Source organism: Anoplolepis gracilipes, chromosome 1 (assembly GCF_047496725.1).
Source record: "Anoplolepis gracilipes chromosome 1, ASM4749672v1, whole genome shotgun sequence".
Lineage (NCBI taxonomy): Eukaryota > Metazoa > Arthropoda > Insecta > Hymenoptera > Formicidae > Anoplolepis > Anoplolepis gracilipes.
This window is the reverse complement of record NC_132970.1, coordinates 13,460,417-13,486,917: the sequence shown is the minus strand read 5'-3', so window position 1 is coordinate 13,486,917 and position 26,501 is coordinate 13,460,417. Positions and strand designations below refer to the sequence as shown.

The following is a 26,501-nucleotide window of genomic DNA, read 5'->3' as shown; positions in this document are numbered from 1 at the left end:
AGTAAAAAAAACCAGTTTAACAAAGACTAAAGCAAAAAATTACAGGTTTTATATTTGTACGTGTAATAACTCATAAAGAGCCTTTTTATTTGATTAATCAATTATCCTTATACATGGACACATTCAGAAAAATACAAATATTCCCATGATATATATAAAATCCATAAATATTCTCCTAATATATATAAAATTTTAAATAAAAATAAAAATATTTTATTTTAAAAAAGAATTTTATTTATTCTCAAATTATGTTCATAAAAGTCTAACATTTTTCAAATAAAAAAAAGATATATTGTAATGTCTCTCTCTCTTGTTCAGGATTACTGTACATTTCTGTACATTTGGTACACATATTGCCACATCGTTTTAAAACAAATAAATATATGTATAAAAAATTATATGTGTTGAAACTTTCAAGTAATTACAAGTATTATATTTACAAAAAGATCAAGTATATTTATATAACACAACGCAGAAATTAAAAATATTGAGTATTTCTGGTATATTTTTTTGTAAACTTATATTACAAATGTAATATTTAACAATTAAGTGCATCATTTTAGCTAAAACTTATACATTGGTTAAATGCATTTTAAACTTTTATATTAAAAATAATATACACATATAACTCTTTCAAAAAGAAAAGAAAAGTATAGTTTATATTTATACTTTATATTTTATATATACCTTATATAATCTCGATATAAATCTTAATTATATTTCATATCATTATCTCTATTTTTGTATCTTTTTAACAGATATCAAAAGTTTGAAGAAAAGAAATACAATTTTCTTATGCGTATCCTCGTTATGTATTCCTGCAAAGTTATATTGTTGTTACTTGCTTTATACTCCATTCGTCTAGCTCTTACTGCTAACTAATATGTAACATATTCCTTGCGTTTGACAACTCACGTTCTTCGAAATACTTACGCGTTTGCATAAGCCTGACGAATCCATTCATGAGAATTACTAACGTGGGTAAATCCAACGTACGAATTGTAATCGCACGTACCGCCTTTCTCAGGACTTACGCTGACGACACCACGAAGATACCAAACGCCGTTTTTCTCGAAACATATACCACCGCCACTATCTCCATCGCAAACACTCGAACCTGGGAATTGTGCAATTATATATTTTCCTTAAAAATAATGAGTTACTACCAGGAAAAATGTGCAAACATTCATCTTTTATGACACAATCATTACTGTGTTATTAAAGTAAAATACATTATTTATTATCAAATTGATGGACACCATTAATCATTACGATAATTTTGAAGAAAAAAATAACATTAACAACTTTAATAAATCTTTCAATTATTCGCGCACATATATTTACCGTTCAAATAGCCAGCACAGAATTTGTCATGTGTGATGAGTCCTCGGAAACTTATAGGCACCTCAGATAAACATTGATGATATGGTATGTATGGCATATTGAGTTCCTGTAAATTCTTAGTGGATTCGCCATTAATATCTTTACCCCAGCCGACCACCTGAAAGAAGTAAGTATACACATATCCGTTTTACCGATATAAGAAATTCTACGTTTATTTTCTCTTTGATTTTTCTTCTGTCCTTAAATATGTGCAACAAAATTCTTTAGTCCACAAAATTATTAGATAATTTTCTTTTATAATCTGTTCTTGAAAATGTACACATGATGCATATTTAATAGAATTTAAAATTAATAAAAACAATGTATCAACATACACGCAGTCAAAATTTTAAAAATATATTGTTAATGTAAATAGTTAACAACAAATAGTCTTTTCGAAATGTATGTACACTTTTACTCGACTACAATAAATATTCGCTCAATTAATTAGATTGCATTAAAATGACCAATTAATTGATTATTACGAGTGACATTTAGGTAATATTACCTTGCCAACTTGTCCCTCTTGCAGCTGCTCTCTCTCGAACTGGTTGCTCCAATCCATACAGACGGGCCTTACTAAGGTAGTCAATTGAAAAGGTCTTTTCAGCTTCAAGAGGGCTATGTCATCAGCGTAATTACTTCTGAAACCTAAGTATCTGTCGCCTATTCGGATACTTTCTACCAATAACTTCTGAGCGTAATCTTCTTGAGCATCCCAATCGCGATAATATTTGCCGGCGCCCACGGCATAATTCGATGCGTCAATAACTTTGTTGAAAACCTCATCGTAAAAGCAGTGAGCGGCTGCAAATACAATAAAGTAAATATTTAAACTAAGTAAAGTAAATATTAAAAATAAGATAATTTACGCGCAACAATTTACCTGATATGACAAGATTGCTACTAATGAGAGTGCCACCACATATTTGTTCATATCCGCTCGCATTATTCTCTTTGAAATAAATACCAACGTGCCAAGGAAATACTCCTATTTTCACATCGAGTCCATTTACGATTAAAGTGTTACCGTGTGCGATAGACGTTCCGCATTCTAATTAAACAAAATATTATTGATATTCTTTTTTGTAATATAATGATGATTACATGAACCGGCAATTACATACATAAATAACAAGCTAGAATAGTATCAAAATTATAATTATATATTTACATACGTACACATATACCAAAAGAGAAAGAGGCAGAGAGATGGAAACAATGATTTTTAAGAAGAAGAAATTGTTAGTTACTAATGGGTAATATCTTTGAATATTTACGAATGTTTAATTCAAAATTTTTTGTCTTTGCATCAAAGCATATAAATAATAAATACCTGGTAGACAGCGAAAAACGCGATTATCCCATAAACCATCGTTGAGACATGTGATCTCTCTATAAGCCGGATCATTCGTTAAAGGTAATGTATAAGATGGTTTACAAGCAAGCGTAGCCCTTGTACCAGGCAATACTTGCTTGGTGCAAGATACGATTTCTCCCTGATAACTGCAAGAAATGTCTACAGTTGTGCTTCTTAACGGTGAACAAATTTCTACGGAGATAACATAGAGAGAAAGATAAATATAATATTATGTATTATTATATTATTATATATCCTGCGCGCGCGCGCATAATTTATCAAATTATTAAATAACTTACTAAGGCATGAAGGCAGTGCAGACCATTTCTGGTTGATACAAACCGAAATGGTATTTCCACTCAGTACGTAATTGTCTCCACAAGTATAAATGAGAATGCTAATTTCGGGAACTGGGTCATTAGGACGTTTACTACAAGGCTCAGCGCAACGACTCAATTTGTAATGTCCACCTTCCGGTTGTTCAGGTAAGAGACAATCGAGCGAATTGGATGGACTATTGTTGTCTGTATTTTCAATACGACTACTATAGTACGTAGTCCTATTAGATGAGTCAGTTTCGGGCGGGTTTCGAACAATGTAACCATCACTCCGATATGGTGAACCATTTGATGAGCCAGTTTCGGGTGGGTTACGAGTAATGTAACCATCACTCCGATATGGTGAACCATTTTGAGGTGAGTTTTGAGTATTTCTGTTTATAGGAGGCGGTGGAATAGCGTAATAACCATTATTCCGATTTGGTGATCTATTTTGAGGTGAATTTTGAATATTTATAGGAGGCGGTGGAAGAGTGTAATAACCATTATTACTCTGGCACACAGACGCTAAAAATATACAATTTGTAAAAATAATGTTGTATTAAAATTATTAATTATATATATCTCAAAAAAAAACAATAATATCGATAAACGTTTAACGAAGTAAAAAATTTATCTACTAATCTCATTCTTAACAAAACAGATACACGCGTGGAGAAAGGAAAATAAACTTTATAAACAATTCAAAGTCAGATTAATCATATAATGATATATGATGTTTACACTTTGATCATTAAAGGTTTGCAGTAAAAATCTTTTAATATATTGAACTTTGACATTCATAATTTTTCAGTCGTCACTTATTTTATTTGCTTGATTTTATTTTATTTTAGAAATGCAGAATTAACTTATTTAAAAAGCCTCTATTATTTTAATATCGAAATATTTTGATAATATATGATCAAAATATTTAAATATTAAACAAGACATATTATTCAAAATTATGCATTTCAAATTATGTGACATATAATATTTTCATATAAATTAATTTTGCTATTTCTGCCAGAGGACATATTTGATTATTCAACAATACAGAAGATCATAAATACATCGAGGATTTCATAACATAAGGTCGTATCTCCAATTTTTTTGAAAAATAAGGTATTAAAGTTACACATAAAAGTTCTATACATCTTGCATTTTATAACAGAGGTGCGTATTTATTGGCTTAATAAATACAAAAATATTTAGACATATTTTCCTATCAAATATGAAATTTAAATCGTTTTTCTCATTCCTGTAAAGTTACGATTTCAGGCATACGTCTCTATGTCATGAAAGCCTCAATATAAATTTTAATTTTACACTTAAATCGTATTGCTACGCGAATTTTCACAACAGATTTTCACATGTAACGATAACGTTATGTAATTTACTCACGTGAAGGTAGTAAAACCAACAATGATAAAATCACCAAGAAAGTAACGCGTGCGTTCATAACTATAGACACGCTGTCAATATGACAATCGTCACTCATGGTCAACGAAAAACTGGCCGTGGAATTCACTGCAAGGCTCACTATCACAATCAAAACGCAAAATATTCACGATAACCTATAAATGATCTTGCAACATCGAATAACATCGTTTCAAGAAAAAAAAGCTTGCGAGTGAAATCGTTAGCATTAAACATTCTCTGGGATTTTCGATGACAAAGTAACTATTACAATAATACAATATTTTGAGTATATGTTATTAAGACATATGTATTGTATAGTCGTAAAATAATTATATTCATAAAATTTTGATATTTCAAAAATAATAGTAAATGATAATAATTAATGCTATTTTAATCTTCTTTTTACTATATTTATTTTAATTATTATATTTTTCGCAACATTTTTAAAAATTAACATTATATATAATTTGATCCTCTTATAGTAGAAAAAACCAGTTGTACAAGAAATAATCTTATTATTTATCTTGAAAAAAAAAACGTAAAGCTATAAAAACTAATTAATTGCAATAAGACGCTTTTAAAATTTACAATTTTAATAATTATATGATTCTATACAATTCATACAATGATCAAATTAAATGTCTAATATAAAATAGATAAATGTTAATAAAAAGTAATCCAAAGTAATCTGCAAGAAATTCTTCTTTTCATGAACTGGCGGTATTTCTTATCTCAAAGAACGTGATAATGTAGCAAACATAGAGACAAAGACACACTGTAATCAACATATTCTGGGTAATACCCAAGATTTTCTTATGTTCAAGTTATTTCATATTTGTAACATATATCACATAGTAGATCTGTGTACCAAACAAAAAATTTTATAATTTAACATCATATATATACATATAGGTATATATATATATATGTATATATATATATATATATATATATATATATATATATGAAATAGATAAAATAATAAAAAAGATAATAGATAATAAATAACAGATGATAAATAATAGACAATAGACTTCTTGTCAAAGTTCCTCATTCAAGCGGTTAAGATAAATGATGTATAGAAAACTATATGGTCTTATATAATAAGTAAATGTAATCAAATATTGTAATATAGTAATAAAAATAAAAGTTGTATATCTAGAAAGAAATGATTAATTTTAATGATTCAAATATTATGATATATTGTAGATTATAAGTGTAAAATTTAAAAATAAATATTTTCTGGATTTGGATGCAAATCTAATTCCGAAACAATAATAAGAGAAATCTGTATTATAAGAAGATTGCTATAAGTTTTTATTATCTGATTAAGGGATCACGGTAGCAATGAAAAATTTAATTATTTAAATTTAAATTTAATATTCTTATAAAATTAATTATTTAAATTTAAATAAATAATCTTATAAAATTACATTAAATATTAAGATATAATATTTCATGTTATTAAATTGATCTAAGACAATGGATAAAAAATATAATGTGAATTATATTTGTATTATACATAAGAATTTTACTATTTTTAATAGTTAAAACGTTGACAAAAAATATTCCTCTAAAATAAAAAAAGTCATTGTAATAAACTGTTTTTTTTGCAAACACTTATAAATAATATTTTACTACATACAAATAAAAATTATTCTAATATAAAAATTAGTTGTATATTGCATTTTAATTACTTCGCAATGTTTGAGTTTTTTAAAAATATTAAAACAAAAAAATATCATTTTTTACAATATTTTTACATATATTGTTAATTTATTAATATTACATCTATATTCGTCTAATATCTATTGCAAGTTGGATCTCATATGCCGTAACATATGCCGACATATATTTCCTGCAATTCATAATTCTCAAACTGTTGATATAAGTTTGACGAATCCAACCACTTAGGAGTTAATGACAGAAGTGAATGTAATCTAGAAGTTGTAATCACAACTATTGTTTCTATTACTGAGCTCACGCTGACGATATCACAAAAGTACGCATTCTTTTCGAAGTATATGCCACCATCCTTATCTTCATCGCAAATAAACAATCTTGAATCTAATATTTATATATATAATGTAAATAATATATATTTTTATTATAATTATATAAACAAACTTTTTCTAACATACAATATTTATACATTTTTCTTGCATAACATAATTATTAATGTATCAACAAAATTATGTTACCTATCTTCGGCAAATATTCTTCAAGAATTTACCTACTCCATGACTCATAGATAAAATAAAAAATGTTACGTATTGTCGTAACAGAACTGGAACTAGAAGAGAAAATAGAATGGAATGAAAAATAATGTTGGTTTAAGCAAATCACGTGAAAATCAGTTGTTTCCGAGAGATTTGTATTTCGTAGTATATAAATTATTCGTATAAATCGAATAATAAAAAGATTACTCAATATTTACATTCAAACTTATATAAAATATAATACAAAAAAAACATAAATGTAAAGAGAAATATTTAGAATAGTTTACTAACTATTATAATAATATTATAATGTATATATGAGCATAAATGTTCATATCTTTCTCTCTCTTTCTTTCTCTCCCTCTGTCTCATCCTTATATTGCTTAAGAGTTTATATTTATTCAATCATATAAATTAAAATTTCTAAATTATTATTTACGAAAAATCAAGATAACAGATTTGTAGAAATCAATCTAATTTACAATTATATACATCGTATAAATATTTTATGATCCAAACACGACAAGTTTTTATATTTTAAAATTAACATAAACTAATAAATATTCTTTTAAATTATTGATATATTGTATATAAAATTTATTGTATACAAACCAAAGAAACACTAAATCATTCAATATTGACAAAAAATTAATAATCTATAATTAACTACCTATTTGGCTATTTATTTAACTTTAAATCTGTTTTTACAAAGTTAATTTTATAACTATGTAATACATACAATATTTGATTAAATTTTTATTTGTTACACGTGCAATATTTATATATTGTTACATATTTAACGTATTTTCTTTGCTTCTAAAAGATTCTTTTATAAGATCATTATACATTCGTAATCTTCTTAATTAAATTTATATTCTATATTAAATTTATAAAATATACAATTGTCATTTCTCTCGCAATATTTTGTTACCTTATTAACATCACATTAGTCTGATATCAATCGTAAAATCGATCATACAACACATACCAACAATATATTCCCTACATTTAACAACTCACAATTCTCGAAGCGCACTAGTATAAACTTGACGAATCCAACTAAGAGAATTACTAACAGAGGTAAATCCAACGTACGTGTTATAATCACAACCACCATTCCTGACTGGGCTTACACTCACGATGCCACGAAGATACCAAACATCGTGTTTCTTAAAACATATCCCGCCACCACTATCTCCATCGCAAACACTTGAACCTAATAATTGTATACAATTATTATATTTTTTATTATATGGATATAAATTATATATAATTTTTTCTAAAGTAAAATGTTTATACATCTCTCTTTTATAACAAAATTATTACTGTCTTGTCAAAATTATGTTACATATCATTAATCAATTGACATTATTATTAATTATACATATATATAATGATAATTTAAGTTAAAGGTTCTGTGTAAAATAATACAAATAAATCTCGTAAAATATATAACGTACAAGACTCACCATTTAAGTGACCAGCACAGAATTTATCTAACGTTAGATATCCTTTGAAATCTACAGGTACCTCGGAAAAACACTGATGATAAGGCACGAACGGCATGTCAATTTCGTGTAAGTTATTGGTAGATTCGCCATTAATGTCCTTACCCCATCCAACAACCTGAAATCAAGAAATAAGATCTCACGTATTCATATTTTCTTTATGATTCTTTCTTTTTATAAACAAGCAAAACAACCCGTTTTTTAAAATTATTTTCTAAAACCTAAATTCTTCTGCTCATATATAAATCTACCTGCAAAAAAAAGTGCATGCATATATATAATAATTAATAAAAGCATAAGTGATAACAATCTAACACATATACGGTCAAAGAATAGTTTAAAACCCTGTTATCAATGTAATAAACAATTTATTAATTGCTCCAATGCACTTTTTTCGATTACAAAACATTCTTACAGAAATTAAAATACGCTAAGACAATCAACTGAGTCTCATAATTAATATTTTATCAATGTTACCTTTCCAGATTCTTGTGCATTCAATTGCTCTCTCTCGTACTGATTATCCCAGTCCATGCAGACAGGCCTCACTAAGGTAGTAAGCTGAAAAGGTGTTTGTAGTTTCACAAGGGCGATGTCATCGATAAAATTACCCCTTAATCCTATATATCTCTCGCCTGCCCGAATGCTCTCGACCAATGATTTTTGAGCATATTCATCTCTGGCGTTCCAATCGCGAAAATATTTGCCAGCTCCAACGGCGTAATCAGATGCATTATAAAATTGGCTAAAAACCTCATCGTAAAAGCAATGAGCCGCTACGAATAAACACGAAAAAAATTAAAATTAAAGTAAACATTAAGAATAAGATAATTATTGTCACACGACGATTTACCTGATATGACGAGACTACTGCTAATAAGAGTGCCGCCGCATATTTGTTCATATTTATCCGATTCTTGTTTGGCATAAATACCAACGTGCCAAGGAAAGACTCCTACTTTAGCTTCATGTCCATTTACAATTAAAGTCTGACCGCGTGCAATGGAAGTTCCGCATTCTAATTAAATAAAACATTGTTGATCGATTGTGATATGACGGTAATTTCGTAAACCAACAGATCGTAAATTACAATCTTGTATATACAACTAGTATTGTCGAGGAAAATAAATCAATGTAATCTATTGATAAATAACATTATTGAGACATGCACGTAAAATGTTAATGTGTGATTTCTTCGTTTTTGTCTTGCGTTAATTGAATCTAAATAACAAATACCTGGTAAACAGCGAAAAATATGATTATCCCATGTACCATCATCGAGGCATGTGACTTCCCTATAACCTGGATCGTTCGTTAAAGGTAATTTATAAGATGGTTTACACGCAAGAGTAGCTTGTGTATCAGGCAATAGAAGTTTGTTGCAGGACACTGTTTCTCCTTTATGGCTGCAGGAAATATCTACGCTCGTGCTTCTTAATGGTGGACAGACTTCTATAAAAATAATAACATCGAAAGTGTTAATAAATTTTATGACCTTTATTAATCCTATCAATTACTTTTAATAATATTTAATAATCTTGTATAATTAAATATTTATATCTTGTATAATTTTATGACTAAATAAGAAAGGTTTACTTATATGTACATTAATTCTGTCTTATATTTTCAAAAATAAATATTGCCAAGTGAACTTACTGAGACACGAAGGCGATTCGGACCATTTGAGATCAATACAGACGGCAATTACGTTTCCGCTAATTACATAATTGTTTTCACAACTATAAATAAGAATACTGTTGCGAGGAACTGTATCATTAAAACTTTTGTTACAAGGCTTTGTACACCCGACCAATTCATAATGACCGCCTTGTGGTTGTTCAGGCAACCAACAAACATCTAAAGCCTGTATTATCTGTTCAACTACTTGGCGACCAATTTCATTTCCATCTCTATCCAACATTTCTTTTATTGGATCACCTATCAACCTATTACCTAACCATTGTCCAAATGACGCCAAGATGCCATCCTGACATACGGATGCTAAAAATACACAATTTTTAAATAAATGTTTCTACTAATTTCAAAAAATGTTTATATTTATAAATAAATAAATAAATAAATATACATATATATATATATATGCTATAAATCTTGATTAATATTATATTAAAATTATTTATTATACATAATTAAATAAAATATTTTGACGTTTAATTAAATAAACATTTTTTCTTTGGTTATTATATTCTGTCGTAATTTAATAAAAAGATACAAAAATGCAAAAATGAAATTTTTATGGATGACTTAATTCAAATTATTAATACGTATATGTGATTATTTCTTAAGCACAGCATAAACATTTCAATATTTTGTATAAAAGTTTGTATTTGTCAATTTATAAATATGTATTATACGTCAATTTTACTTTTTACTCGATTATTTGTGATTCAAACTTGCATAATTATTCCATAATGTAGAAACGCATTGAATGAAAATATTAATTAAATCGTGTTTTTATATGATATTAATATAATTATTCTTAGTACGAAAATTTGTAGAGCACAATCGTGTCAGAAACAACAGCACATAAATTTAAATCGAACCTTATAAAATACGTACGCGATGGCAGTAAAACAATCCATAATGATACAATCACTGAAAATGCAATGCGTTTATTCATAATTACAAATCGATGAGGCAAACGTTATTTGTAACTGACGATAAAGAACTGACTGTGGAATTTACATCAAACCAATGAATACCCAGCAAATCTACGGATTACTTTATCAACGATACCAAGTCGTGTCAAAGAATATGGCAACGTCACACTTGATAGCAAATTATAAAAACCTGTGAAATAAATGCAAATATTTTTTATTCATATTATCAAGAGAAATGCTGTAATTGCGGAATAATAATCTACAGGAAATATCAATATTTTAATACACTATCAATTAAAGTAAAATTATTTATGCAATCTGCACTGCAAACGAATTAAATACTTAGCTTGATCTACGATAGAGATGTGTTAGATATAACTCAAAATAAACTTCTAAAGAAGATTTATTTTTCCTTAGAATCAGAATTGTTTTTCCTTAAAGAATTCACAAAAAATACAGGTATTGTTTTGTAAATAAAAGTAACTATTCGGAAAATTTTTAATTCAAATCATTAAATCTTTTTAATTTTCATTGTGATTCTTATCACAATGAAAATAGTGTCAAAATTGTAGATAATAATAATTTGCATTATTAAAATTCTAATAACAATTGTTACTGAATTATTTGATTAATTTTGTAAATTAATAATAGTTAATAAAATATTAAATAATGTTCTAAGGTTTAATTATAGAAAGATGATTTACTTCTATTTTAAATAATTGTAAATTCTAATAGAAACTCTCTCATAAAATTATGATTAATGTTTTTTTTAGCAATCATTATTTTATTTATTTCTTTGTACATCACATCTGAAGATGTTTCATTATAATATCAAATAGTACAAACATTTTAGACATTTATAAACTATATTTGTTATCAAATAATATATTCTTTATATAAAAATCTTAATTTTATATTGTTATATCCTGTCGGTTCCACGTTTCTTCCTCTCACACAGATTAATTGATAAGCGATAAACGAGAAGTCACTCGACAAACAGACCGTTTTTGTCAAACAACACTTTAAACATTTCAACACGCTTTCCCAACGAATACAGAAGGGCTCGATGATGAAATACATTATGGTTTGTCACTACGTAGGATTAAATGATAATCGCCCAATCAGTAATAAGAAAAAGTCACTCGACAAACGGACCGTTCTTTTCACACAACACTTTAAACATTTCAATACGATTCCCCAATGAATACAGAGGGGCTCGATGATAAAAATACATTACAGTTCGATGTTCGTCACTACGTAGGATTAAATGATAATCGCCCAACTAGTAATAAGGAAAAGCCGCGCGATAAATAGACCGTTCTTGCCACACAATACCTTAAATATTTAGACGCGATTTCCAAACGAGTACAGATTGGATGTTCTGGGTGGAAAGTTTACATATTTTATTTTTGTTGTTATAAAAAAAAACTATGTGTGTGTGTGTGTGTGTGTGTGTGTGTGTGTGTGTGTGTGTGTTTACGGGTTCGTTTCTGATTCTATCTAATTAAGCTCGCCTTACTATTTTGGTGAAGTTAGAAGTCTACCAACGATAAATTATCAATCTCTTCTGTAACCGAATAATAAACACAGCTGAGTAAATTCTAAAATTTCCTAATTTTTACGAGCTCAGCAACAATCAGAACAAGGCGGAGAAAAGATACCTTCTGACCAATCGCAATACGTGGTCCTGCCCAACATGCCTCAGGAAAATTATATAAAAAGGGAGAGTTGCGAGAACGCTTATGAACATTATTCTTAACACTCCTCAAGCTTTTAGAACTTTTAGAGTCGATCATCTCAGAAATTCGGGGGTCGATAGTGTCAGTCAGTAGTGTCGTACAAGTAATTTCCCTCGGAAACTTGACTTCCGTTCGGGCTCTCCTTTTAACGCAAATTCAGTGCGTGATCCACGATCACAACCCTCAACGCTCAGCTGCAGAACAACACTGAGACCAAGGGAACACCACGAGACTACCGAACGTAAGACTTCACCAAAATAGTAAGACGAGCTTAATTAGATAGAATCAGAAACGAACCCGTAACACACACACACACACAGACACACAGTTTTTTTTTATAACAACAAAAATAAAATATGTAAACTTTCCACCCAGAACATAAGACTTTAGACTCTCACTCATCCCCTCATTATTCTGGGTGATGACCTCCGTACTAATGTAACATCCGCGACTAACACACACACACACTTACTTAAATCTAAGGCCGCTATTAGAAAAATTATATAAAAGAATCATATGTATAACGTTAGGATTTAAATGAATAAATGTAAATCGAAATATTAAACGATCGGCAAATTTATTTAATTCCCTCTCTCCGCGAAAGATCACACTTGGTCCCGTCCCGTGTAAAAGAGATTCAATTCTCTGACCAAAAAGGGATCACCGAGCAAGTGTTCGCATAAACAGTGTAATAACGGCATCCCGTCGTTTACCCGTTTTGCTAACTTTCAGCTCGTTTGACCGAGCACTCGTCGGTAAGACATTTGACATCGGAACAGTTCCTGTTACGCCCTTCCTCTGACCCATCCTTTCCACGGGCCTGGACGTAACAATATGTTTAATTCCATATAAATTTAATTAAATATTTAAAATTCCATTTTCGCATTTTCATATCAATTCAACATAAGAAAGATGTTTTCGAGAAAGATACAAAATATTTTATTAGTGTTATCATATTCATATATCAAATTCACTTTCTTGTCATTACAAACTTAAGATCCGTGCAATATATATTTCCACCAACAGCTGACAACTATCGAAACATTTACTTGTTGGTAAGTTTCAAGAATCTAGAAACGTGAGTTAATAGGTGAATCCAACATACGAGTTATAATTGTAAGTGCCTCTTGTCATTGAGCTTACGCTCAGTAAGATATTAAACATCATCCTTCTCGAAATATATGCCGCTGCTACTATCTTCATCACAAATACTTAAATCTAATAATTATGTAATTATTTTTACTTTAATAATTTTTAATATTAAATATTTAATAATAATTACATTATGATTTACTATAAAATAATAAAATATATATTATATGGCGTGTGCGTGTGTGTGCAATTTTTCTTAATAAGATTATTACTTTATTGTCAAAATTGCTTTATCTACTGCCAATCATACATAATAATTATACAATTATATATATATATATATATATATATGTATATATAATTTGCCAGCGCAGAATTTGTCTAATATAAAGTATCCTTTGAAAGCTGCAAGACATACTAATAAAATATGACACGTATAGCATCTTAATTTCCTGTAAGATTCCCTAATAGATTGCGCCATTAATGTCTCTATCTCAGCCGACTACCTGAAATTGGAATAGTTTCTATAATATTTTTTAGATTTGTATGATACAAAACTTGACTTACAATTTCACCAGTTTGTCAAATTTATAAAAATTCTCTCTTATAATGGTTGTCTGAGTTCATGCAGACGGTCTTATTAAGATAGATTAACTAAAAAGATGTTTTCAGCTTCGGTAAGGTTATCAATGACTTCTGAAAAAAATTCTTTGCAGTGTCTCAATCATGATAACATTTATCGGCTCTAACAGCGTAATATCACGCATTATTAAATTCAGTAAAAATCGATATTATAAAAATCTTGTCGTAAAAACGGTCAAGCGCTGCAAATGCAAAGTGAAAAAAATAAACAATAAGGTAGCTCACTCGCGAAGTATTTATTCTATATGACAAGATTGTTGTTAATTGTCGCATATTTGCTCATAACCATTTGTCCATATCTTTATTTTTCCTGGCGTATATTCCAAAATGTCAAGAAGACTTTTATTTTAGACTCCTTTTATTAAAGTATAAAACTATTCCGCATTCTAATTAAACAGAAAATTATATACTTATGATTAATAGCAATTACATAAACTACTAAATCATGAATCATATGCCAAAAAAAATTTAGTGCTACAATCTTACAAATAATGTTAAGGAAAAAGAAAAGAATAGAATAATATATTAATAAACAATATTAAACATTTATAAAGAGTAAAGTTTAAAGTTTGGTAAGATTTTATTTTTTTTGTGTGTGATTTACAAGATTATACATTTTACAGATGCAATAGATCTGATAAAATAGACGGAAAGTTTTCTCTATTTACATAATTTTCTTATAATGCCAGTTTTAAGAAAATCGGAAGCTTCAAGAAAGCGTCTTATCATGGTTCAAAAAGTTGGATGTGCAGTAATTCAAAAGTGAAATTTTAAGATTCATTTCAAGTTACGATATATTCTTGGATGTACATAGCAATTATGTGAAAAAATAAAATATTACCTCAAGTATCTTTGATAATTTTTTCAAATATTTTTATGCATTTTTTAATTTCTCATTGATGATTAATATTTGATTAATCGAATGTTACCTCCTCAGACTGTCGTACATTCAACTGCTCTCTTTCGTACTGATTATCCCAGTCCACACAGACAGGCCTTACTAAGGTAGTGAACCGGACAGGTATTCATAGTTTCACAATGGCTATGTCATCGAGAAAATTACTTCTTAGGCCTATATATCTCTCGCCCGCCTGACCTGAATCCTCTCGACCAACAATTTTTAAGCATATTCATCTCTGGCGTTCCAATCGCAAAAATATTTGCCGGCCCCAACGATCTAATTAGACACATCATTAAATTGGTTAAAAATCTCATCGTAAAAGCAATGAACCTCTACGAATAAGCATGAAAACAATTAAAATAAAAGTAAATCTTAAGAATAAGATAATTATTATCACATGACGATTTACCTGATATCACGAGATTACTGCTAATAAGAGTGCTGCCACATATCTTCATATTTATCGGATTCTTGTTTGACATAAATACCAACGTGCCAAGAAAATACTCCTACTTTAGCTTCATGTCCATTTACAATTAAAGTCTGACCGTGTGCGATGAAAGTCCCGCATTCTAATTAAGTAAAACATTGTTGATCGATTGTGATATAATCCCGTAAAGCGGCGGATCATAAATTACAATCTTGTATATGCAAGTAGTATTCTTGAGGAAATAAATTAAATCTATTGATAATAAATCTATTGGTAGACTACATTATTGGGACATGCACGTAAAATATTAGTTCGTTATTTCTTCGTTTTTTACTTTTTTATTGATTGCATATAAATGACAAATACCTAGTAGACAGCGAAAAATGTGATTATCCCATGTACCATCATCAAGGCATATGACTTCTCTATAACCTGGATCGTTCGTTACAGATAATTTATAAGATGGTTTACACGCGAGTGTAGCTTGTGTACCAGGCAATACAAGTTTATTGCAGGGCACCGTTTTTCCCTTATAGTTGCAGGAAATATCTACGCTTGTGCTTTTAAATGGTGGACAGACTTCTATAAAAGTAATAACATCGAAAGTGTTAAAAATAAATTTTATGGCCTTCATTTATTCTATTAATTATTTTTGATAATATCTTGTATAATTAAATATTTGTATATATTGTATAATTTCATGGCTAAATCAGAAATGTTTAACTCATATGTACATTAACTTTGTTCTATGTTTTCAAAAGTAAATATCACAAATAAGCTTACTGAGATACGAAGGTGATTCGGTCGTGTGAAATTGGTACAGACTGAAATTTATTTTTCACCAGTATATAATTATTTTCACAACTATAAGTAAGAATACTATTGCGAGGAACTGTATCATTAAGACTTTTATCACAAGGCTCTTTGCAACCATCTAATTTATAATGTCCATTTTCTAGTTGTTTAGGCAAATAACATGTAGTTCGGTTACCGTAGATATAGTCACACAAAGCAAGGTGAAATGGCATTTTACATATAACACTATAAACTGCGTCTATCCAAGGTTCTAGCTGTACGTTTCTCTCACAAACGGATGCTCAAAATGTAAAATTTTTATGTAAATATTTCTATTAATTTTCAAAAAATGTTTATTACATACACATACACGGAAAACATTAAATATAATGCTATGTTAAAATTATTTATTATATATATTTAAAAAAGAAATGTTTTCTACTAACTTTTCTAGAAAGGTTTAATAGAGTAAGAAAAGTAATCAGTATCTAATTATGTCGTAAATTTAAAAAAATAATAATTTATAAATGATTACGTTCACGTGCATAATTTATTCATACGTGAATAATATATGCGATCTTTTAAACACGGCGTAAACGTCTCAACATAAAATTATGTAAAAATTTGTGATTGTCAATTTATAAATATTATAAATCAATTTTACTCTTTCCCAAGTATTTAATTCGAACTTTTCTATGACTATTTAATAATACAGAAATGCATTGAAAATATTAATTAAATCGTATTTTTATGCAAAATTACAAACTTTGCATAATTATTCTTGGTACGAAATTGTTAAAACGTATTAAAAATATCAATAAAAACTTAAATCAAACGTTAAACGTTAACTCACGCGATGACAGCAAAGCTATTCATAACGACACCGGTACTAAAAATACAACATGTGCGCTTATAATTATCCAAATCCACTGCTGATATGTAAATATATAAATGTTGCTCGTGATTGACAATAAAGAACTAACCGTGAAATTTACGTCGAATCAAATAAATATCCGAAATACCCCACAAATCTACAGATTACTTCGTCAACGATGCCAAACTACTCGTGTCAGAGAATATAGTTGAGATTGGCATCAACGTCACAATTAACAGTAATAAAAATCATAAAAATCAATATGAAATAAATGTAAATCTGTTTATTTTGCGTTATCGATAAAAATACTGTAATTGCGAAATAACAATTATTATCTATCAGATATCAATATTTTAACATCGATGATACGTAGTATTTAATAGGACTTTCTCATGTTTAAGATTTATCTTTATTTTTTTTTTAAATTAAATCAGCTTAACTTGACCTACTTTTACATAACAACATCTAGTAGCATTATTGTTTACTTCAAGATATTTAAACAAAATAACTTGTATATATATGTAAAATTACGATGATATAGAATTTCCAATTCATTATTTATACATGAAGAAAGTTTGTGTAGAATTGTAAATAAAATAACGTCGATGATAACAAATAAAGACTACACTTTTCTCGTGATTAATAATTTACGGCGATGTTTTTAACAGACGCAATACTGTATAGAAAATAGACTTATTAATCGATTATATATTGCACTTATTATACAGTAAAAAGTTTGATTTTCTAGTTTAAAAATGTGTACTTTACATTTCACATATATTACAACAATGTATTATCATTATATATTAAAATAAGTTATATACATTTTATAAATTATTAACCTTTTGATGATTTTATTTTTGGTTTGTATGCCAAAGTGAGTAGAAGAATCAATTTATAATTAATCATAAAAAGTCATAGGTTATATGTATGTAGTATCTGACAACAAAAATAATTTATTTTATAAAAAAGACATAAAAAAGCTTTAAAATTAATGTACTTGAAATTACACCTTTACAATTAACTCGTCAATGTTTTTTTATCTGGGAGAGTTAAAATAATAAATAAACTTAAAAATAAAAAAATATATAAGTACTATTATAATTTATTAAATAATTATTAAAGTTTTCTATACAGTATGAAATTTTATATTTAATTGGTATTATTCTGAATATCTATTTCTATTAACATCTTTAACAAATGCATAAGAAAATGATTATGCAATAATATAAAAATGAAGTAATAATATTATCATTTATTTTTTCGCAAACATATGTTAAAACACAATACAATAATTATAACTCTTTATTATAAAAAGTTTCTATAATTCACATACATATCACAATTTTTTTAATTTATATATTTATATATAAATGCATATTATCAATTTCACATATGTAAGTATATATAAAATCCTGTTTTCAAAATAAAAGCCAATTTTATCACATTTTTAAAACTGTTTTTATCGCGTTTTTTCAATATTAAAATTTTAAATAAGATATATTATTTATCCCTGTAATGTTTTCTTACTGTTATTTTGTACATCCATTCATCTTTATTGTTACAACATTATTATTAAATGCGATAATGCCCATATTTCATACATCCAACAACTAATTGTCTCCAAAAAACACCTCTGTTATTCATTGATATAAGCCTGACGAATCCAATCACGAAAATGACTGATAGAGGTAAATCCAACATATGAGTTGTAATCGCACGTACCTTCCTTCTCAGGACTTACGCTAACGATACCACGAAGATACCAAATACCGTCCTTCTCAAAGCATAAGCCACCACCACTATCTCCTTCGCAGACAGTCGAACCTGACAATTGCACAATTATTTTTATTATGCATAATTGGGAAAAATTAATGAAAAAAAATACATATTCATGGTTTTCCCAAACAACAAAGAATTATTCTCATCAAAAATTATTTTAATAAATTTAATTATTACGACAACAATTTCGAAAGAATTTCATGTAATTCACATGAATAAATCTCATAATTATTTTCACACACACAAACTCACCGTTCAAACGGCCGGCACAGAATTTGTCGGACGTGAGGTATCCTCGGAAATCTAGAGGCACTGTAGACAAACACTGTTGGTACGGCACGAACGGCATGTCAATTTCCTGTAAGTTCCTGGTGGATTCACCTCTAATGTCTTTGCCCCAGCCGACTACCTGAAATCACGAAGTAAGCTCACGAGTCTGTTGTATTTTCTCTTTACGTTTGATTCTCCCTCACTTCCTGAACATGCGAAACGAGCCGTTCCCTCGTACTTGTACTCCACAAAAATTAAATAGTCTATTCGATCGTACATAGACCCACTCTTGAAAATGCCAGAATATTTGTTAATTAATGTAAACACGATAAAACGTCTGTATATATAGGCGACCAAAAGTTAATTAAAAAACTGTGTCGTTCATGTAATTAACAGATATTAGTTTTCCGAATATATTTTCGCTTGGCCCTCACGATTAATTAAACCGCTTAAGACGGTCAATTAGTTCTCACAATTAATATTAGACCAGCGTTACCTTGCCAACTTGTCCCATTTGCAGCTGTTCTCTCTCGTATTCGTTGTCCCAATCCATACAAACTGGCTTCACTAAGGTAGTCAACTCTAGGGGTGTTTTCAGCTTCAATAAGGCTATGTCGTCGGCGAAATTACCTCTCGCCCCCATGTATCTTCCACCTGATCGGATATTCTCTACCAACGACTTCTGAGAGTATTTCTCTCTCGCGTTCCAATCACGGTAATGTTTGCCGGCGGCCACAGCATAATTCCTTGGGTTATTAAGTTTATTGTTGACCTCATCATAAACGCAGTGGGCCGCTGTGAATACATGCGAAAAGAATAAATAAACAATAAGAATATGATCATTCTTATTCGTGATAATTTACCTGTTATGACGAGATTGCTACTAATAAGAGTGCCGCCGCATATCTGTTCGTACTCCATATTTTTCTTATGGTAAATACCAACGTGCCAGGGAAATCTTCCTACTTTGGCTTCGAAACCATTTACGATTAAAGTGTTACCGCGTGCAGTAGCCGCCCCGCATTCTAATTGTAAACAGACAGAAAGACATATTTTTATATGTTTCGCTAAAAAAATATGATTTATATTTTTTTAATATTTTTCCTTTTTGTATTTTTTCATGATACAATAACGCTTACGTAGCCACCGGAACAAGACGAAAAAAATCTTGAAACTATAATCTTGTAATTACTAAAAGCAAAACTCGTATTGTACATATTTAGTTTATTAATAACGGCATGCAAAGAGAATATTTAATTTATAAAAACTGTTTTTTTTTTTTTTTTTATATTAGAAATATGCGAGTGACAAATACCGGGTAGACAACGAAAAAGACGACGATCCCATAAACCATCGTCAAGACACGTGATCTCTCTGTAAGCCGGATCGTTCGTTAAAGGTAATTTATAAGATGATTTACAGGCGAGCGCAGCCCGTGTACTCGGCAGTATACGCTCGCTGCAGGACACTGTTTCTTCCTTGTAGCTGCAAGAAATGTCTACGCTCGTGCTGTTTAACGGTGGGCAGACTTCTGTGGAGGTAATAATAGAAGAGAAGGTAAAGTAATAACTTTCATATTATACAACACACATTTTTAGATTTGTCATATTAAATAAAAAAAAGTTTTATTTTTATTATATAAACTCTACTTGACATTTTCAGAAATAAATATCACCAAAATAAACTTACTGTAACACGAAGGTGGTTCGGACCATTCGTTGTCGACACAAATGGAAATGGTGTTTCCGCTCAGTAAATAATTGCTTTTACAGCTGTAAGTGAGGACGCTTTTTATGGGAACTATATCGCCAGGACGTTTAGTGCAAACATTACAATCATCCAATTCGTAATGTCCATTTTCCGGTTGTTCAGGCAAGACACAACCATTATCTCTAATTCTGTCGCTATAATTACACAAATGTGCATTTAATCGTGAATGTAAGTCTGAGATTTATATTATAAAGTGATGAAGTGAAAAAGTGAAAAAGATGATTAAAAAAAAAAGAACAAATCAAGTTCAAATCAAATCTTGTTATTACCTGATTCATTCACATGTATGTTTATCAGATAATTGTATGTAAATTAAAAATACACACATGCGATCAAACAGTAATTAGCTTACGCAATACAAAATGCTTCGTCGCTGGCATCGCGACAATCAATTCTTTTATCACATCTGACGCTTTGCGGTAGGCACTCGTTACTCTTGCAGTGAAACTGGTTGTCTCTGTAACAATAATAATAAAAATATTTTTATCAAATACTTAAACTTGTAATTTAACATATATAAGAGAAACATTTATTTTTCCATCATATATTAATAAGAAAATTGAATATTTTCACCTCAAACGTACCTGCATCGTTGATTTTGCGAGTTTCCGTTTGACTCAGGTGTACGATCGTTCGGACCATAAGGAGTTCTTTCATCGGAACGAGATTTATAAGTGGATTCTTCTAGATATTTCTCATCTTCGGTTGATTTTTCGATGTTTACTTTGTTCCAACCCGGAGGACGTCCACGATTTAGTCCTGGAGGACTGCCGCCCCTTAATCCGGGAGGACCGCCGCCCGTTAATCCGGGAGGACCGCCGTCCGTTAATCGGGAAGGATCGCGATCAGCTGATGACCCTCTGACATCATCTCTCCATTTGTTATGACCCGGTGGTCCGGAAGGACCATTGCCCCGGTTCCATTTGGATTGACCAGGTGGAATTCGCGGCCCATTCGTGGTCGTTTGGTACCGATTAGAGGGATTGTACAGAGTATCATATGCACGATCATAAATCTGAGTGAATGCTAAAAGTTAAATATTATTTCTGCGTAAATGTTTCTACTCATTTTCCAAAGATATTTTATCGCACATATATAAAAAAATAATAAATACCATATTAAAATCGATTATTCAAGTTTAAGGAAAACAAGAAGAAAAAAACAATTAAATGGAATATTGAAACTGAGTAAAAAAACTAATCAATAATCTAATTGATCGTATCTTTTATAAAAAAAAAAGAAATATACATAGAAAGAATGACTTTTATGTATGATTCAAGATTTAATAATACACGAATACAGTGTGTGTATTCGATTCGCTTCAGTTCTTGATTATAGCAAAAACCTCTCAATGTAAACTAGTTAAACTAGTACAGGTATTTGTGTAGCTAACTAACCGCACTACTTCATAAATATTCAATCGTCATTCAACATGGACAGGAATTACGTTTGTTTTTCTTCCACAAGTTTTATGATTTTAAATGTGGAATTATTTATAAATAATCTTGATGTTAAATATTTTAATTGTACGTTGTATATATTTATAATTATTCGGCTTCGAGTTTATGGCATAACATTTCCATTTATACGAATTCTACGATTTATCCAATTATTTCACAACACAACGCATGGAATAAAAACGTAATTTTTAAATTTTGCAATTAAATTGTGTTATTAATTCACAAGTTTTCTATAGCCATTCTTCGCATAATATTTCATGGAGCACGGTTATGTCAGAAACGATAATAAGACTTCACATGAAAATGTTACGTAAGTTACTCACACGACGGCAGTAAAGCCAACAACGATAGAATCACCGAGGATACAACGCATACGTTCATAACTGCGAACGCGCCGTCGACATGATGCGATCATAGTCAACTGAACGGAGGAACTGATCTTGGTGGACTAAGTCCAGGCCCAATCCACACTGGGAATGCCCCACGGTAATCTACATACTATTTCAATGAGTGGTATGGTGGAAGAAGGAAAAAAATTGAGAATGACATTGTTATCTTGACAGTGACGACATTCATCGAACTAAATACAAATCTATTACATTATCGAGAAATGTCTTGTGAAATAATAAATTTTTGTAAAATAATTTTGTTTGTAAAATTTTAACATTTTTAAATTTAATAGCAGATGTGATGACTATTAACGACGCTATTCTCTTTGTATTTATATTTTTATCTCGACATATTTCTGATAGCTGACGTTACCTGACTTCGGTATTTTATGCCTCATTGTACAGCTCATCAAAAAAGCATGTGCTCGTTATCATTAAAAGTTAGAAACTTTCACACATTGTATTATCTGCGATACAAACGAAAGTCGATAAATTCAAGCAACTCGGTTGAGGCAATAATCACGAAAATGAACGTTTTGCTCCAGAAACATGGAGCTAAACATATATACAAAGTCCCGGAAGGATTGCGCGAACTATGCGCTGACATCGCACGCGAGGTTTACTCTACGAAATATGACTCTGCAAAATATATATTTGACTTCTTATTGCCGTCGTGTTAAAGGTTAAATTATTATTTAATCTGTAAAGGTTCTACGCTCGCAGCCAAGGAACATCTATTGCTTCATTGCCGATTATGTAGAAGCACTCCTGATTACGCGGGAAAATGCAAAAGGTATATTCCGCGTTTATGACAATTTTGTCATAATGTCAGATTTTTTGACATTATTTAACCAGATACTAATTAGAACGTTAAGCCAATGAATTAAATTATTAATAACATTTACATACATTTACGTATATATGATACATTTATTTAGTCCATAATTTACTACGTAAACTCAAACAGATGCAGAAAATAATTACCATAATTATTTAGCGTCATAACGTACATATATGACAATCGTAAATGGCTATAACCATGTATTGCGGATCGCATTGTATAATTCGTATAATTGAGTTTTAGTTGCGATAAAAGTCGTAAACAATATTTTACTGGGAAGCCAAGCCATCGTGGGCATACTTTATCGCAGCGGCTTGAGTTTAGAGCAGATCGCCTGCTCTGCGCCTAGAATTCAGGTATATAATTTACTGTCGCGTGCAAGATAGGGATCCTCTACCAGTTAAATAATATTTCTCGGTCGTTCTCTCCTTTCTTTTCGTTCAGAGGGCATTCCGCACGTATTTGGACGCGGTAGACATGCGAGCGTACCAGGTGTGCGACGGTAATTACACGGTGAATTATATAGAAAAACAATTCCGCGGCTGGTAGACGTGGAATTGTGTAAGCTATAAGGTACACGGGAACAAAGTGCAACGAGAGAAATTCCTCTCTTTCGACCTTTCGCAGACAACACTTGTGACGAAAAGTCCAGGATTTCTCTGCAGAGTATTCTACAAACGACGGGAATACCTCTGGAACAGGCGGAGAAGGCTGCCATGATAATACAGGTATGCATCAATATCACGATAAGATCTTAATGATTCTCCGTAATTGCTACCGCGATTTCTTGAGTCATTTTCGTTGCCATCAATCAGGTTGCTTTCCGCGATCATTACGAGAAAATGTTGTTAAACGAGTCCCAGGGTATGATTCAATGGCAACGAGCTGCAACGAGGACCATGGAGATTTTGAGAAAAGCCGGAGCTTCGCAAGCGGAGGCGTCGAAAGCCGCTATTCTAATACAGGCTACTTACCGCGGATATTATACGAGGAGAAATCTAAAAATGAAAATGAGTAAAAAATTACTTGACTGACATATTTGTGTTTTGACATATTAAAAACATATTTTCGAAATTGCGTAATTTTCACAATTGTTTGCAGTGATGACACAATCGCAAGAGGAAAAGGAAGGCGCCGAAGACGTAATAGAACTCAAAGACACCATTCCAGCAATAGCCTGGTTAGATATGATGTCCGAGGAATCTGGACTGACGCAGACAAGAGCTAACGAAGCTGCTTCTATTATACAAGTAAATAAATTACATATATAAATTATCGTATATATCGTATATTATTAATCGTACTATATTTTATGCCAAATTCATGTATAATTAAATGGCAATAGTCATAAATCTTATGTAGAAAGCTTACAGACGATATCATGAAAAAAAGGGTAACTATAATGCACCCGAGATAGAATCGACAAAATCGATGGTAACGGAAGCTATTGTCAAAAATTTGCATGAGAAAGTTTTCGACAAAGTTATGACCCGCGCAGACCTTCCCACGGAATTTGGTAATCGAAATGACTTGACAAAGGCTAGCGAAGAACTTCAGCGTACTCTTAAAAATCGATTGACACGTGTCCGCATAATGGAGGAAGGTAGTCATTTTCATTGCCTTTACAAAATAATATCAAAATCAATTCGAAATTTAATATTATACTGAAACTAGATGGTACAAAATATTCAAAAAACTATTAATTTATATGCCATTTTCCATGCACTCGAATATATAAACAGAACATAACAAACAAGAGTTGTTTATACAGAAGCATCCGAGTCGTTTACAAAATTAAAAAACGACGATAGATACTCGAATAGCGAGGAAGATCAGGAAAAAAGCCGAGAGATCGAAGTAGAAACGGAAGGAACGTACGTGCAAAACTAACATCAGCGAGAACTAAACTTCTCGGAGAAAGGGGGAGAAAAAAATGGGAGAAAAATGCCGCGAGTCAGAATCCTTTTCAGAAGCCCCGGCGGATGAGCCAATTAACATGGAACGAACAGTGCGAGGAAAGAAACGAGACAACGAGCGCAACAACGAATACAAAGAACATGACGAGTAAAAAAAAGAGCTGCCACCGGAGGCCACCTAATGCCAGAGACACCGCGGCATTTAATGCCCGCATTCGGCATGCTTACGTTCGATAATTCCGTTAACGTGCCGCGCTTCCGTAGCGAGCTTTAAAATTCCCACCGACGGGAAATGGCCCCGACACATGTATTATAAGTAAAACGAATTAAAAACTGTCCCGCCTGTGCGTAACGTTAATTTAATTCGACTGATACGAATTAAAGCGTTTCATGGGGGCTCATCCAAATTTGATTTACATAATTTTTATTCTCGACGTTTAGCGTTTTAATACCCTGTTACACATTATTTCGCGTTATAGTACAGCGGGCAAGAGTACTATGAAAAAATTCAATGGTTAAAATGAGAAACGGTATAAGTATAATATAACAATTTTGCTTGAATTTTTTGCGCTATGGTAGTCTCGTTCCAATAAAAATGTAGATAGAGTAGGAAAAATTGAAATAAATTTTAATTTATTTTTAATTCCAATGTCTCTCTTTCTCTCTTTCTCTCTCTCATGCGAAAGAAATGTTTATAACGCTAAAAATAACTAGAAAAGAGAAAATTGATGTAAAAAGTACATAAACGTGTTTGTGTACGAAATGAAATTGAA

General features: G+C 30.4%; 2 protein-coding genes and 1 long non-coding RNA gene across 6 annotated transcripts; 1 reads left to right on the top strand and 2 right to left on the bottom strand.

Annotated features, from left to right (window-relative positions):
• Positions 1-289: 289 nt before the first annotated feature.
• LOC140676243 (uncharacterized) lies at positions 290-23,065 on the bottom strand. Its single transcript, XM_072911159.1, has 23 exons — positions 22,906-23,065; positions 21,707-22,148; positions 21,475-21,579; positions 21,042-21,256; positions 20,668-20,883; positions 20,216-20,377; positions 19,849-20,147; positions 19,335-19,491; positions 18,942-19,127; positions 9,863-10,207; positions 9,443-9,658; positions 9,060-9,224; positions 8,684-8,982; positions 8,168-8,324; positions 7,717-7,914; positions 4,462-4,620; positions 3,043-3,588; positions 2,720-2,935; positions 2,270-2,437; positions 1,892-2,190; positions 1,345-1,501; positions 934-1,117; positions 290-818 (listed from the first exon to the last, which is right to left on the bottom strand). The coding sequence occupies exons 1-23, from the start codon at positions 22,961-22,963 to the stop codon at positions 809-811; spliced, it is 4,959 nt and encodes a 1,652-aa protein (XP_072767260.1). The 5' UTR covers positions 22,964-23,065; the 3' UTR covers positions 290-808.
• LOC140662862 (uncharacterized) lies at positions 11,762-18,143 on the bottom strand. 4 transcript variants are annotated; one of them, XR_012046189.1, is made up of 5 exons: positions 15,998-18,143; positions 15,611-15,773; positions 15,230-15,477; positions 14,226-14,686; positions 11,762-14,164 (listed from the first exon to the last, which is right to left on the bottom strand). It is a non-coding gene; the product is annotated as an uncharacterized lncRNA (long non-coding RNA). The 4 variants fall into 4 exon arrangements; XR_012046188.1 differs by having other exon boundaries at positions 11,762-14,686; positions 15,998-16,213; positions 16,415-18,143; XR_012046190.1 differs by having other exon boundaries at positions 11,762-14,686; positions 15,998-16,213; positions 17,280-18,143.
• On the top strand, positions 23,059-26,371 carry LOC140676188 (uncharacterized). Its single transcript, XM_072911028.1, has 8 exons — positions 23,059-23,068; positions 24,056-24,168; positions 24,257-24,314; positions 24,440-24,540; positions 24,628-24,826; positions 24,914-25,062; positions 25,175-25,415; positions 25,584-26,371. Exons 1-8 carry the CDS (start codon positions 23,059-23,061, stop codon positions 25,700-25,702), a joined length of 990 nt encoding a protein of 329 aa, XP_072767129.1. The 3' UTR covers positions 25,703-26,371.
• Positions 26,372-26,501: the final 130 nt, after the last annotated feature.

Coding starts and splice junctions, on each gene's coding strand:
- LOC140676243 (XM_072911159.1), bottom strand. CDS start 22,963: ATGAACGTATGCGTTGTATCCTCGGTGATTCTATCGTTGTTGGCTTTA. Junction 19,492..19,848: donor AAATGGGACAAGTTGGCAAG/GTAACGCTGGTC, acceptor TCGTGATTTCAG/GTAGTCGGCTGGGGCAAAGA. Junction 7,915..8,167: donor CTGTGCTGGTCACTTAAATG/GTGAGTCTTGTA, acceptor TACAATTATTAG/GTTCAAGTGTTTGCGATGGA.
- LOC140676188 (XM_072911028.1), top strand. Junction 24,315..24,439: donor AGCGTACCAGGTGTGCGACG/GTAATTACACGG, acceptor GACCTTTCGCAG/ACAACACTTGTGACGAAAAG. Junction 25,416..25,583: donor TGTCCGCATAATGGAGGAAG/GTAGTCATTTTC, acceptor TTGTTTATACAG/AAGCATCCGAGTCGTTTACA.